This window comes from Peromyscus leucopus, chromosome 11 (genome assembly GCF_004664715.2).
Source record: "Peromyscus leucopus breed LL Stock chromosome 11, UCI_PerLeu_2.1, whole genome shotgun sequence".
In the NCBI taxonomy this organism is placed as follows: Eukaryota; Metazoa; Chordata; class Mammalia; order Rodentia; family Cricetidae; genus Peromyscus; species Peromyscus leucopus.
Genome location: NC_051072.1, coordinates 1,422,500 through 1,437,367, shown reverse-complemented (window position 1 = coordinate 1,437,367; position 14,868 = coordinate 1,422,500). Strand labels below are relative to the sequence as shown.

The following is a 14,868-nucleotide window of genomic DNA, read 5'->3' as shown; positions in this document are numbered from 1 at the left end:
GGGATGTGCGGGTGCTCCTAACAAGAATGTAAATTTAAATTAATCACTGGTCTAGTTGTGTGCAGTCCATTTAACTCCGGTTTCTCTACTCTGCAATCCACCTATCATTTTATGGCATATAGGATATTTTATCAAATGCTACAAAAATATAATTTACTTTCAAAAAGCAATTTCCATCTTGTACTCTGGACCTCTAACCTGTTATAAAAATCAAGTATTGGGAGTGACATGTTATAAATGGTAGTTCCAGGCAGTGTGGACCCCATCAACCCTGCTCATACGGAGTGCTGCTGAGGAGGCTCACTTCCCATGCCAGGCTTTAAAGTTTATAAAGGAACCGAGAGAGGCCATTCTGTGCTGGACTTGGAGGACGCTGTGTCTTTCCCACCTGCCCTCTTACCTTGACCTTGCCACCTGCTGTTGTTTGTGAGGCCTATCAGCCTCCTTCCAGCACAGCTCTGAGATTAGTTCCCAACCATTTCTGGCCTGCCTTTTCCCCCAAGTATACCAGATTATCTTCCTGCAGACTGATTCTTCTTTCCTTTTTCTCCATTTTCCATCCTCTCCCCCTTTCTTACCCCTCCTTTCCTCGCTGCTTTTATTGTCTTCTCCCATTACCAACTTGCTGTCTTGTGTTGCAAATTCTCAGACTCTAACCTATTCTTTTAAACTTTCCTCTAACAAGAGATACAAATACATTTGGAGCAGTCACACTATTTGTGTTGCCCATGTGAGTGATGTTGTTTACAGATTAAGATAAATACCAGAGTATGCCATGGAGTCCAGAGTTGCTTATGAGCCCACTGTGATAGCAAGAAAATACATCCATCTATATGTGCTCATCTGCTTCATATTCAATGTCAGTTCGCCTTCATCCATCAGATATTGTTGTATTGCAGTTCAACAGACAGCTCCCAAGAGACCTGACAGACCACGAGGAGATTCTCTGCATCTGCTGTTCAAATTAGAGTCAACAACAGTGCCTGCTCCATTTTAAAATGTCACATTCGCTTTGCCATCCATTGAGGGATTCCAAATATGATGAGTTTCCATCTACAGTGGGAGAACAGGAGGGATGAGAAGGTCAAGGGATATGGAGGGATTGATTGATTTTCAAACTCAGTCATGCATCATGGCTTACTCTGTTTTCAGCTTGTTCTGTTTACCTCTCTATTTGGTAAGCACATGAGCTGTGAGCACGCAGGTAGCCAGCTTTTGTAACATGGCCTATCTTCCCTTACAGTGCGGCACCATGGACCAGGGCCTGTATGTAAACCTGACAGAAAGAAACCTTCAGGACGCTCAGAAGTTCATTCTGATGCATGAGGTGGTCCAGCCAGTGACCACCGTGCCCTCCTTCATGGAGGACAACAGCCGCTTCTCCCATGTGGCCGTCGACGTGGTGCAGGGCAGGGACACACTCGTCCACATCATCTATCTGGCCACAGGTAGGAACTCCGCCTTCCTTTAGATGGTTTTCTGCCATCTTATCATTCCATGTCTTTAATTCCAACACTCACCTTCAAGCATAGCCATGTGTCTGTATTCTGTTACAACAAGAAAAAAAAAAAAAAACCCATAATGTGTGCTTCTCCTTGTCAACCTATACACCTCCTCTTGGAAATCTTACTTTCACTCTTTCTGCTGGATTAGAATTTTAACTAGAAAGACAATGTTCTCTTTCTTAGCTATTCTTGCTCTCCAGTGGTTCTTGGCGTGACTATATTTGGCTAGTTTAAGACAACAGAACATTTTGTTAGAAGATACTGCTGGGTGAAATGTTTTCTGGAGATTTTCATGCTAATTTCTGATTGGGGCACAGCAGTGCTTATGGCAAGCTGTTCCTGACAGAGGCTCATGGAAACACTTGAAGAACATATGCAACACAATGTTCCCTATGTAGCGCAGGCCCTGGGACTTATCAACAGTAGATAACAATAGACTTCTTCAGAGTTCAAAGTAAGTGAGGACTAGAAGGCGTGCTCTCCCTTGTTGAATTCTCTGACAGTGCAGAGTGCATCGCCCTGCCTCGGGGACTGTCTCAGCTCCGCCTTCCTAGCCCCAGACAGCGTAATTTCCCTGTGGAATGGGTTCCTCCCATTCTTTGTGTAGTGTGATGTATACTTGGCACTTCCTCACAAAGCATGGTTACCTTTTTATGTGGTTATGAATACTTCATCCTTCCTCCATAGGGTTTCGCAGTTTATAATTGTGTCACTCCATTTATTGTATTCATGAAATTGCAATGACTCGTTTCTCCACTGTCTGTTGAATTCATTTGGCATGCTGGGGGTACGTGGTGAGCAGGTTGGTACCAGCCTGCTCTCCCAGGGCTCACATTCTTAAAGGGACATGCAGGAAATAAACTAACCAGTAAGTAAAACAATCACCAAAAAAGTAGTGAAGAGCCAATGAGAGGGGTGCCAGTAGAGGGATGTGGTGATGGCTGTGCCTGGGAGGCTCTTGTGTCTTGGCTGAACAGTGTCCTCCAGTGCCAGCAGCATTGGATGCTGCACACCACAGAGAGAAACTATGAACACTGGGAAATACAGGATGGATTAGCATGGATCAGTCCTGCTGAGGGGTCAGTAAGGCAAGGAGAAATGCTACCATTAGCTAGGGACATGAATGGGTAGAGGTCAGGTGGGGGGAGATTGGGGAGTAGCAGAAGGATCATAAAGAAAAAGTCATGGAACATAACTGCTAGAAGCAACAGTTTGCAGAACTGACTCAGAATATGGGTGACTGATAAGGTATCTAGTTTTCATGTGAGGTCTAGAAGAGAGTTATTTTCTTCTTGTTGTTCATTTGAAGAGAACAGAAGAAATTACTTGCCACTGAGAGATTATGTCTCTTTATGGCTTTGTTTGTCCTTAAAAAACCAGAAGGCTGCCTGACACATGGTAGATTTGTAGAGAGAGTGAACTGGATATTCCCAAGGATGTTCCTGGTTTTTCATCATAAATGTTCAGGTTAATGTGGCATAAATGAATTTTCTCCTTGGACTTCTAGAGACAGTTGAAGTCCTCATCTGGCCCTGTGGTACGGGATGCCGAAGAGTGGAACTGGGCAAGGCTAGGCCTGAGTTCAGAGCCTTCTGTCCTGTTCCCATTAGAAGACGTGTGTCTGTCCTGTTTACTGTCCTTAAGCTCGCTATGATCATCAGTGAACTCTGCTGACCACTCGAAGGAATTCTCATTGTAATTATGATGAGTGCTCCCATCATTTCTAGTTGTTGGTTATTGTGGGCTACCACCCATGCAAGAGAACAAATGTCAGGAATCCTTATCTCCTTGTTCTGGAGGCTGGGTCCAAGAGTAAAGTTGTCAGCTTGATGATGTCTGGGAAGAGCTTTCTTCTTGGTTCAGAGATGGTCACCTGTTCATGCCATTCTTATAAGTAGAGAGAGATTTCTGTGTTGCATATCTTCATTTGAATTTATTGAAAAATAGTCTTGTCTAGCAGGCTAGCCTCAAACTCAATGTATGGACTAAACTAACCTCAAACTTATGATCTTCCTGCCTCAGCTTCCCAAGGAACAGGATGCATCTTTTTGTAAGAAGAGCAATGGTTGGATTATGAAAGTTTCACCCTTATGAATTCATTACCTTTGGAAGACTCTGTCACCTAGTACCATCACTTTAGGGTTGAGACCATCAACATATGAATTCACATGACACAGAGAACTCCATGCCCACAGGAGTATAGTATTTGAGGATCTTTATTACAAACAATAAGTCTGAATACAAGTGAAAGCAGTCCAACATTGTGAGATTACACGTCTGAGGTGAAACTGTAGCCAGCGTCAGTTGGTTATTAAATGCTTTTAAGTGGTTTGAGAAGCAGTTGGTACCACTTCTAGAAGTGTTCACATAGAAGCCTAACTGGAATGATCTCCTGGTTTGGCTACCCACACCCCCGCCACCCCCATGTCATAAATGTACGCCACTGAACTGCATTCTAACAGGTAGATGGTCCGTAGCAGCCTGCCTTGAATGAGTCTACCTGTGACTTTGTTCTCACAGTTCATGTGATCAACAGTATTGTATAGAATGTTTTCATTAAGCTTGTGCATTTTAAAGACAACTGCTGTTGTACCCTTTGTGAACTATAGTAATAACACTTTGACAGTCATTGGGAAACCAGGAGTCTATGACTTGCTGTACTGTGGCATTTCCTTATTAAACTGTCTGGGCCCAAACCCACACTATCTCCAGGGGTTTTGCATGTTCCTGTTAGCTTAGGCTTGTGGGCTACGAAAGACCCCAGGCTTGCTGACTGTCCCTGGGTTTACTCCTTCGTACCACATGAGTCACACTGTGATGGATGCCCTTTTTGGTGCTACTGACCTAATGTTTTGTTTCTGTTTTAATCTGTTAGCTATTTCAATGCTGAGTCCTCCTGTGTGACTAGGTTGTACCAGCTGTGATCACAGGTCCTGTTGATAGGTGAGGGTAGCTCACACATAACCTTCCTCAGTGAGTCTCCATTGCTCACTAGTCAAGCTGTTCCTCTCAAGGTGGGGGTTTCAGTGGTTGACGACACTCTCCAGTAAGAAACCAGCCTGGACTGATGGAGTCCTGCAGATGGTCCTGCTCTAAACCTTATGCACAACTCAGGCAGGCACATGGAACATTCTGCTGAAAACTAAAGGCCTGTTTAGATTACCTTGACAAGTTTATCTTTGGAGTTTTTATGAATTACAAACATGTTCCATTAACCTCTAGGCAGGCTACTTAACTCTTAAAGCATGCCTATGCATTTTCAAATTTTAATTCATAATAAAATTTAGTTTAAATACATATTATTTTAATATCACAGTGTGCAGTTGTTTGTATTTCCAAGGTAATAAAATGTATAAATGAATTGATGAGGAATTCTATTTCAAAAAACAAGCTGCACATCACTTTTAACTAAAACTACACAGAGACAGCTGACTCTTGATACTTGGAAATGTAAAGAACAGTGATTTTGACTTTCCTGGCTCATGAGGCTGATGCTTGTCTCGTGTCTTGTTTATATCTTACCCACGTGCAATGACAGTGACAGTTGTGTCCTTGGACAGGAAAGACAGAGTCCTCGAGGTGCAGTTACCCTTGCTTTCTCTTGACCATAAATTCTCAAGGCATAGAGCATGGCTATACCACTCCCAGTAGTGGAGGTGATGCACACTTCTTCCTTCCTTCACATGAAAATAGACTCTGATTAGCTTTCCCATTGCTCCTTTGGTGGAAGTATATATTCTCCCAGCCTGAATATACACAAATAAATGCAAATAGACCACCTACTGGCAATGGCCACTTAAGAAGCTAGTTCATTTTACTCCAACATGCCCTCCACAGATATCCACAAAGTTTCCACATGGTGCTAAAATGGTGCGCACTGCATCCCAGATGCCATTTCCCTGCTGCGCCTCACCCCCACCTCCCACCCCCATCCCTAACCCCCCCACACACCAGGTTCCCTGGGCCTGACTAGATGGCAGGTCACTTCTTTGAAGGTTGTCTGAGTTGGAGCTGGGGTACGTTTCAGATGGCAACTCCTTTAGATCACTTATGACAGGAACTCTCTAAGTGGCTGAGTCTTAAATCCATCTACTTCCAGCATTTTTTTTTTTTTTTTTTTTTTTTTACAGAAAGACTATGTCCAAGTCTGCTTGAGCACGGTAGTCTGGAATTCCCCTCCTCCCTTGGTTTCAGCACAGCAGACACCCTGACACCCCTTACCTGCTATAATGGAGGCACTTTGCAGACCTTTCTTGTCTCCTTTGGTCTCATGCAGGCCTGATGCTCGGCTTTGGCCTTGGCCTAGGGGTGTTCTTATTTCACACTTCCTCTTTACACATGTTGCCCAGTCTCATAGCTCCTCCTTTCCTTCTAGGATCGACATTGGCAGCTTTATTTTCGTCTGGCCTCGGTTCCGGTGTGTTCAAATTATTCCAAAGTTACACTGTACATAACTCTAAAATGGGTTAAATTTAGATTGTAGTAATTGTTGTTCAACTCAGAATGTTGTGAAAACCAGATCAATTTTCTGTCATGCAAATTATATGCCAATCATGGAGTATTCACAAGCATTTATTTAATCCCCCCCAATTAAAAAAAATTAAGAAAATACAAAAGCATTTTCAAAGAAAATTTTTACATTATGAGCAAAATTTCTTTAGAAAAATCAAAGCAGGTGATAGATGGGCATGAAAAGATGAAAAAGAAGGTACACACACACAGGTTTAAATGCTTCTAGCTATTTGAATGGACTGGATTCTTGTGCTAAGTTTACCAGCAGGATAGTCCTGCTTCTTCCAGCTGTGGATTTTTATCTTGGAATAAAATACTTATTGAAAAGCCAGAAAACAGACCTGACTGGGGGCCTTTAATAGGGAAAGCCTGAGTTCACTGGGCTAAAGAGAAATAGACTGAACAGGATCCTCCACTGAAGGATTGAAAGCCCATCGACCACAAATTGACTTTGCTTAATATGAAAGACAAGAGAGAGAGAGAGAGAGAGAGAGAGAGAGGAGAAAACATGAATAGAATGATAGAGCATCCAGGAGGAGATGAAAAAAGCCCACAGAGAGAAGGGAACAGTGGCAGATCTATTCTGCTGCTGAGGTAAATGATTGCATCCTATCACCATGGCAACAGAAGCAAAGGTAAAGATGGCCAGAGTGAACTTATACAACGAGAGACAGTACAGATTCTAGACAAGAAAGACCCACAGACAAGGCAGCAATGGAACAATCATTGTGTCTGACCCAGAGAACCACACTGTAATGTCAATGACATTGTAAATTGTCACGTGATGTTTGCACTTCCTGAGAAGCTGGCTCTGGGGATGGGATTGCCCCGACCCTCATTTCAGACCTAAGCATGTTTGTCTTCAAATGCCCCCTAAGGGACCTTGTCTGAGGATGGGCCTGTCCTCCTTCATAATTCTGACATGGAGGAGAGACCAGCCATAGAGAGAAAACAAAAACAAACAAACAAAAGAAACAAAACTGTATCCTTGAAAGCAGCTAGAAAGTGAGCCATTTCCCACAGATGTATCTATTGTTTGTCCCTTGCTGCTATTTGTTCTTTACCTGTAAGGACAACCAGAGGGGATCCTGTACCATGCCTGAGACTTGCTCTATTGAGAATCATAGCTGAATGCCTTAATGGGTCTTCCCCCATTTGACTTCTGATGAATATTTTGAGTCCCTGATTTGATGATTGCATGGGTTACATTTCTATTGCTGTGATAAAACACCATGACCAAAGCAACTATGAGAACAATTTATTTGGATTTACGGTTCCAGAGGATTAGAGTGCACGATGGTGGAGCAGAGGCGGCAGGTGGCAGTCATGGTGACTGAGGCAGAATCTGTTGACTCACATCCTGAATCAAGAGCTTAAGACAGAGACAACAAACTAGAAATGGCATGAGTCACTGACCCAGTGGTTCTCCACCTATTTGGCAAACCTAGATCTCCAAAAATATTTGTATCATGATTTAATTACAATTATGAAGTAGCAATGAAAATAACTTTGTGGTTGGGATCACCACAACAGGAGGAACTGTATTGAAGGCTTGTAACATTAGGAAGGCTGAGAACCACTGCTTTCAACTCCCAAAGCCTGTGTCTGCTGACACACTTCCTCCAGCAAGGCCACTCCTCCTAAGTCTCTCCACACAGGGCCATCTACTGGGGACCATATGTTCAAGCACATGGGACTATGAGAGACATTCTCATTCAAATCAGTGTCCACAGTGACAACTGTCTGCTTACTACCTTCATGCCTGCTACTGCTATTTATTCTTTACATTTGCTTGCTGTGTAGTTGTGAAACTCACTCCTTTAGAACTGAAAAGATGCCTGCTTAGATCATTTCTCTGGACTGTACATCATATCCACATAGGAAGCCAATAAATATCCCTAAAGTTATCATTAATGAAAATTTTTCTGAGATAAAAGGATTAAGTCTCCATATATCAATACACTCCACATCACAGTAGTAAAGATTGCAAGTAAGTGTACAGATTTTCAAATTCTAAGAGTAAAGAATTATAGAATTATTTAGAGATAAATTTCTTACCAATGTAAAAAACAGTTCAGAGGGGTCTCTGAATATACTGCAGCTGTCTAAGTCCATGAAACATCTAAACATTTCTAAGAAAACTAAAATGTGATTCAAAAATATAATCACCCCAAGAATAAAGAAAACAGGAAGGCAAATGAAATTTTCAACAAAGCAATATCAAGGATCTTCTTTAGGAACATGAAGCGAGACTAATTAGTGGCCCAATTCTGCCAGAGATGGAGACTTGAGAGGAAAGAGAGCTGAGCACCAGACTTTAAGCAGAACAGAACATTTAAATCACAGAAATTAACATTTCTCAAGAGATTTATTATAAGCTAACCTTCCTTTCAAAAATAAATATACATTGAGAAATTATGGACATAACACCTGTCATAACTACTTTTAAGGCCAGAAAGTCTCTATTTCTAGAAAAAACATAACAAAAAAAAATAATAACAATCAGCAAGTGAGTCATGGAAGGAAGGAAGATGGTTGGTGGCTGAGAGTCTGTTTCAGTACCTGAAAAGGAACTAAGGCGTTGTGTTAGATCATGATGGAAGCAAGACTGTGCCTGACACAGCAAAGGACACCTGTAAAGGTATCCAAGAACTCTCCCACCCTCACCTATGCTTGTCAAACCTTGCATCCTCCCAAGAGTCTGGAGAGGTGGCTGTTTCTCTCAGTGTCATCTACACCATGAGCAGGGAGCCCAAGGAAAGAGCGAGGACTTCAGAGAGGTCAAGTCAGTCTATAGAATGCAGCAGCTATGAGGACATGAAGAAGAGACAAGGGGTGCCTTTGTTTGACACAAATGGCAGGATGAGGAAATTAAGGAACTTTCCAATGAGAAAGACTATGAAAAACCAAGAAAGATTAAAAAGCAATGAGGAGTTTCCAGAGTGAACAACTGGAACCCACTATATACCTAGTGGTTTTCAAGAGGTGTGAGGGAAAGGTGGCATTCCAATCTAGGACTTTGGTTTAGGGTAAGGTTGGCCTTGACTATATTTTGCAGAGATTAGAGTCCATGAATCTGGCTTAAGATGAGCATCATCTCTCTGAGAGGGGGGAATATGGAAGAATGTGAGGCAGAGGCTCCCAGGAGCATGAAAAGTGCACAGGGAAGTGAAAGGAGTTGGCTTCCTTCAGATGGATCCAGACTCATCCTGCCTCTTCATTTTGCTTTGCTGAGAATACCACACCTGAAATATAGCGAGTGACCTCTACGCCCACTCCTTCTCTTCCTTTACAGAGATACTTTAAATATGGAACATGAGATTTCATTGCTAAACTCAAGAAACCAGTGTCTTCCAAAATGAACTTGTAGATTAGCAGCAGATGAAGGACATTCTAGGAATTTGCTCTGTGGGGGATGCATTTGCCAACGTGCTCAGTAGATGCTGATGCCCCACTCCTGACTTGATTTCTGTGTACTGTGTCTGGCACTTACTGCCTCTTGCTCCTTTCCCAAAGAAAACATGTGAAGCTACAGGGTAAGAACAAGCCTTGCTCTTTCCTTTCCTTTTCTTGTGGGGGGAGGACAGAAATTAACTAATTCACTTACTGTTGCTGCAATTGCTAAGAACTCTCAGCATTTATAAGCAATTGACAACTACTTAAGGAGAGTGAATAAGCATTAGTGTTTACTCAACACTCATCCTGAAATTAGTTTTTAAAGGAGCTCCAAATTCTATCCTTTGCACTAGAAATTCTAAATCCACAACTAATTTGTATTATGTGGAATTTTTATGCAAGAGATTCTTGTGAATTAAAAGAAGACACTATTTAGTATGAGTGCTTATTTTATAAGGAAAATGGACTTACTGAGAATACTTTCGCCAATTAATAGCAGTATAGAAAAGAAATCTAGTAATGAAGGACTGAGTTAAACTGTGTCCTCCACATACACTCAAAAGGTATGTTGCAGTTTCTAACTGCTCCCACAATCTCAGGTGTAGCCTTGTTGGGAAATGGGATCTTTGAAGATGTGCTTACTTAAGCCAATATGAGGTTAAATGAGTTTTAGGCTGTTCTGACTCAACATGACTGGATTGCTCACACACTAAGTGAGGGCCAGGATGCAATCAAATGACAACACAATGCAAGCTGCAGTGGCCCAGCTCTAACGCAAGGACACTAGGAGTAGATGGCCATGGACAGCTCCAATAGGCAAGGGAGAGCTCTACTGAGAACTTCGGGGAACATGGATGCTTGAAGACTTCCTTTCCATGTAATAACTATCCAGAGCTCTGAGAGAGAGTACCTGTCACCCTGATACCCCCAGAATGTAGAATGTTCGTGTTTGTTATGTTTTGCTTATGTGTGATGGCAATGGGTATGTATACATATCTGCATATGTGAGGCCAGGGGTAGATGGGGGTGATCTAGTGGAGGCCAGAGACATGGAGTGTCTTCCTTAATATTCCTTCCACCCCCCATGTACAGGGTCTTTCCTTTGAACCCAGAGCTTGCTGATTAGGCTAAGCTGCCCAACTTCCTCAGTGAATGCCATCTCTGTTTTGCATACACTAGAATTACAAACAGACTAGGAATCTGAACTCTAATCCTCATGATTTCATTGCAAGTGCTTAACATACCTGCTGAGCCATCTGCCTGTAACTGGAGAATTTTCCCTCTGGTCCCGCCAAACCCCGGCAGTCCCACTTATAAAATAACAACCAAAACATCAAAATCCAAATTGTCACTCCTTATCTCTTTTCATATGGATTTTTTCTCAATAGATAATTTCATACAACCCTTTTTGTCTCACTGCAAATTGATAGAAATTAAGCAGGAGAGAGGATGGTTTTCTGTTTCCTAAACAGATGTCCCTGGCTTATCAACACATCTGGTTAGCATGCTGTGTTTCTGTGTGAGATGACGTCATAACTCTGGGGAGTTTTAATGAAGGTCACATAATGTCTCCAGGTTTCCTGATGTGCCTAGTCTAGATCTCTACTTCTGTGAAAGGCCATTCTAAGCTCTTGTGAAAACTTCAGGAAGCAGCTCCATTATGGCACACCAGTTATTGGAGTCCAAAGGGCAAGATACTACTGAGAAGTTTTAGCAGGTATTTTGTCCTGGGGTAATCCAAACAGAAGACCCAGTAGACTATTAACTTAGTGATGCATCCAGAAAAGAATATGATGAAAGGATTCTTCAAGTTCTTGAGAACATAGGTTCTCAAAGGTAGCAAGAGCTTCCCAATAAGAGGCCCGTCAGTCCATTTGCTATGGTTAAGTCATATGATTGCTATAGCCAGCATATGGTGACTCTTCCATGCAAAATATTGACATGCCTTAAAATTGACCTCATACTTTGTTTTCCCTTTGCTATGACTCTGATCAGATGGGAGTATGCATGATGCAGTTTGATGAGAACATCTTTAAAGCAAAACAAACACTGGGTATAGTACTGAGAAAGAGGCTGCCCATTACTTCTTGGCATACAGAAACAGGGAAAAGGAGGAGACAGATAAAAGCTAGGGCAAGATGGAGTCCCTAGGACACTCCCCTAATGACATAATTCTTCCACACCCTACTTCCTGCTTTTCACTGTCTCTGCCGGACACGGGCGGTGTCTTGAGTTCCTCAGGAGATTAATCCTTTGATGTCAAAGCCCTCAGGATCTACCTGTGGGAGTGCCCTCAAAAGCTGGAGCTGTGCTCCACCACCGCCCTAGACAGTTCCCTAGCACCCAAGCTGCCAAGAGAGGAAGCATCACACCCACCCATCTCTCTCTTCCTCTGTAATTACATCATCAGCTCTCCTCTGCAGAGTAATGATGTCCAAAACCACATAGGATCCATCTGTACCTTCTCTGCAATTTTTTTCAGTTTTTACATGGCTGCTTATGTGACCTAAGAGAGTTTCAACACTGTTATCCCAGTGAATAACATCTGGTATTTCTTTGCCTGGCTCTGCTCTCAACCTCTGTCACACTGTCACTGTTGCTGCTGCAATGGCCGTCACTCTCAGACCCAGACCCTGAGAACCCAGCCTTTATCACCCTGACCGGATTGTTCTGTTCAACCAGAATCGGGTTCTTTGGTGAAGAGGTGACCCCCTCGGGTGTTCCAAGTACCGGGTACATTTTAGAGATGCGCCCCCTCTCTGTTTCCCGATTCCCGATTGGAATCTAGCTTCTTAAACTAACAGTAGCAGCCTAGGTTTGAATGCAGGTGTGACAGAAAATTCTGTCATGGTGAAAAGTTTCTGAACATGCAACCAAAATTTAATTCATATTCAAATATGCTGTGAGCCTGGTCCTTCGGTCAGCATTTGCCATGCCACATTGTACAGTGTGACTACAGCCTGGGTTCCAAAGGCAAACCAGGAGACCTTTGCTCTATGCATGCTGCTCATCATGCCATCACACCCATGAATGCTGCCTCAAACACTGCCACATAGATTTAAGAATATTAGATGCTATAAATTATAGTGATCTTACTATACATATGAAATTTACTGCTCTTATAGAAACCCAATGGTTTAATGATGGAAAACAAATTATTTCTTACCAGTGGTCTACTTCAGTACATGTATCAGTATATCTTAGGCTGGTATTGAGAAAGAATATTGGAAAAATTGTTATTTGAATTGCTGACTGGGGTTTCATAAGAAACCATTAAAATATAATTTCTGAACTGGCCCTAAACATACTTCTTCCATTTTGTACTGCATATTTATGGAAAGCAATGTTCTAGAAATGGATAATTATAAAATTGAGATATCTGAGGAAATGAAGATGCAGTAAAAAAAATTTCAGCTGTAGTTTTTTTTTACTTTATGTAAAAATAATCAAGTATATCTAATTCATTTTGTGCAAATTTTACTTTCATAATTAATAACTAGTAAAAATTATATGTATTCCAAGGAATTGCATTTCAAAAAAAATCTTCATGATTTGTTATCAGTGAATGTTTAATTCATATATTTATTTTAGATACTTAGAGACAAAGTAAAAATTTATCAGGCAAAGGAGGCTATGAATGGGGAACACAATGTAAGAAGCTCTTTGTTATTTTTCTGTTGCTGTGATAAAATAGCAAGAGTAAAACTTAAAGAGCAATATTTCATTTTGGGTCAGAGTTGTCATGAAGTAAAGAAACCTTTAGAACTCGGAATTATGTGAGTGACATTACTACCATGTGAACATCAATTACTGAGAGTTGTCTGTAGTTAGTAAAAGCCCATGAAAGCAATTCCTAGCTAAGCCCAGTAAAAAAACGAGTGTTTGCATTGCAGAATGGAACGGAGGTTCTCATGCAACTTTTTCCATTTATTTAAGACAATAATGAAAATCTGGTCATTATCTGAATATTCAAACATCCTCATGGAATTTTCACAGCATTAAAAGTGATCTCCTAAGTCAATCACTGGGACAAAGGCTCCACTTGGACCCCAGTGATATGATCATTTGATTAATTTTAAAGCTCTGACCTTGTGCTTATCAGAGCACTGGCTGAAAATGGAAGGAAATAGTTTCAACTACAGAGGTCTGGACTTGCCCTTGGCAAATGGGGTCTTTAAAGGCCAGTCTTTACAAGTGCTATTTCTTGGATAAAGTATAGTTTTTCCCTCTGTTTCAGAATCATGTTGCTTAAATATTGTCAGCACTTTACAGCATCTCTGGGAAGCTCACCCTCCTCTGCATGAGATAAGAGCTGTCTAGGTTGGGCTCTATTAAAGACCTGGCATGTGGCAGAGGTCCTGGCAGCTTGTTTCAGGGACTCTGTGATCTTTATAGCTGAGTTCCTCAGATTTTAGAAGCTTCCTGGCCTTCAGTGTGTAGTATACAGTAGGTCCCAGATTCAGCACCGACTCCTGTTTATCTTCGCTCAGCTCTGACTTCTTGCCCAGTTTGGACTTGACTTCTGCCCTTGTGTCCTATGGACCTGTGGAAAATTCTGTACTTGGGAATTGAATGTTGTTCTGCAAACTGTGGCTCACACCATGTCAGGAAGAAGACCCTTCCTCTATCCTGTGGGCAATGGCCAGTCTTTCTGTCCCATCTGTAGACCCTCACATCTTGTTTCCTGGTCTACTTCTGCCTTGATGCTGAAGATGTCCAGATATGAATATTTGATCAAAGGTACTTTCACAGCCACCTAAAATCCAAATTGTGGTTAAAGAAAACAAAGAATTTGGTTAGGAATTGTAACTTGCCTTCTAAGTGCCACTGGTGTAGAGTGTCATACACTGGAAATGCTCACAAACCTACAGCCACAGGAAGATTGAGGGAATCAGACTGGAATCACCACTGAAATCAGTGGCTGGAGGGGTCCTGGAAATTGTGTCTATTCTCTGGGGAATGGCCAGTGTCTGAATATTTCAGCTTTTCATCTTAGTAATGGGGGTCACAATTTAGAGCTGTTCTGTACATGGGAATCATTTGAGCTCATGTGTCATGCCTGTCCTCTAGGGAGCCATATGATTTTTTGGAGTCTCAGATCCTTGTTGCACCATTTCAGGCTCCTGATTCCATTTCTAGCAAATACACAAGGCTCCCCAAAGTTTATGCTAATTAAGCCTTTGGTTTATGTTCACTAATCCTGAGCACATTTTGTAAAGGTGTTTCTTCAATTGTCATAGACAAGCTGAGCCCTTCACCACTTTGGGTTTCCAAAGGTATAGGTAGCTGGCTGCCATCTTTCTTGTTTTTCTCTCCCACCTTTTTCCATTCCCTTGTCCTGTTCCTCTTAGGAAAACAACAATGAAATCCCAACCCATATCCCACATGGAGTCTTTTCTTGCCTCAAAACTTTTTACCACCAAACTGTATCCATGTCTGAAGACGAGCAGAGGGG

At 41.9% G+C, this 14,868-nt stretch overlaps 1 protein-coding gene across 1 annotated transcript in view; it reads left to right on the top strand.

The window, feature by feature from the left end:
* Sema5a (semaphorin 5A) overlaps positions 1-14,868 on the top strand; it is a 466,375-nt gene that overhangs the window by 343,830 nt on the left and 107,677 nt on the right. The window contains 1 exon segment of the mRNA XM_037209370.1: positions 1,244-1,448. Coding sequence (XP_037065265.1) covers positions 1,244-1,448 — 205 coding nt within the window.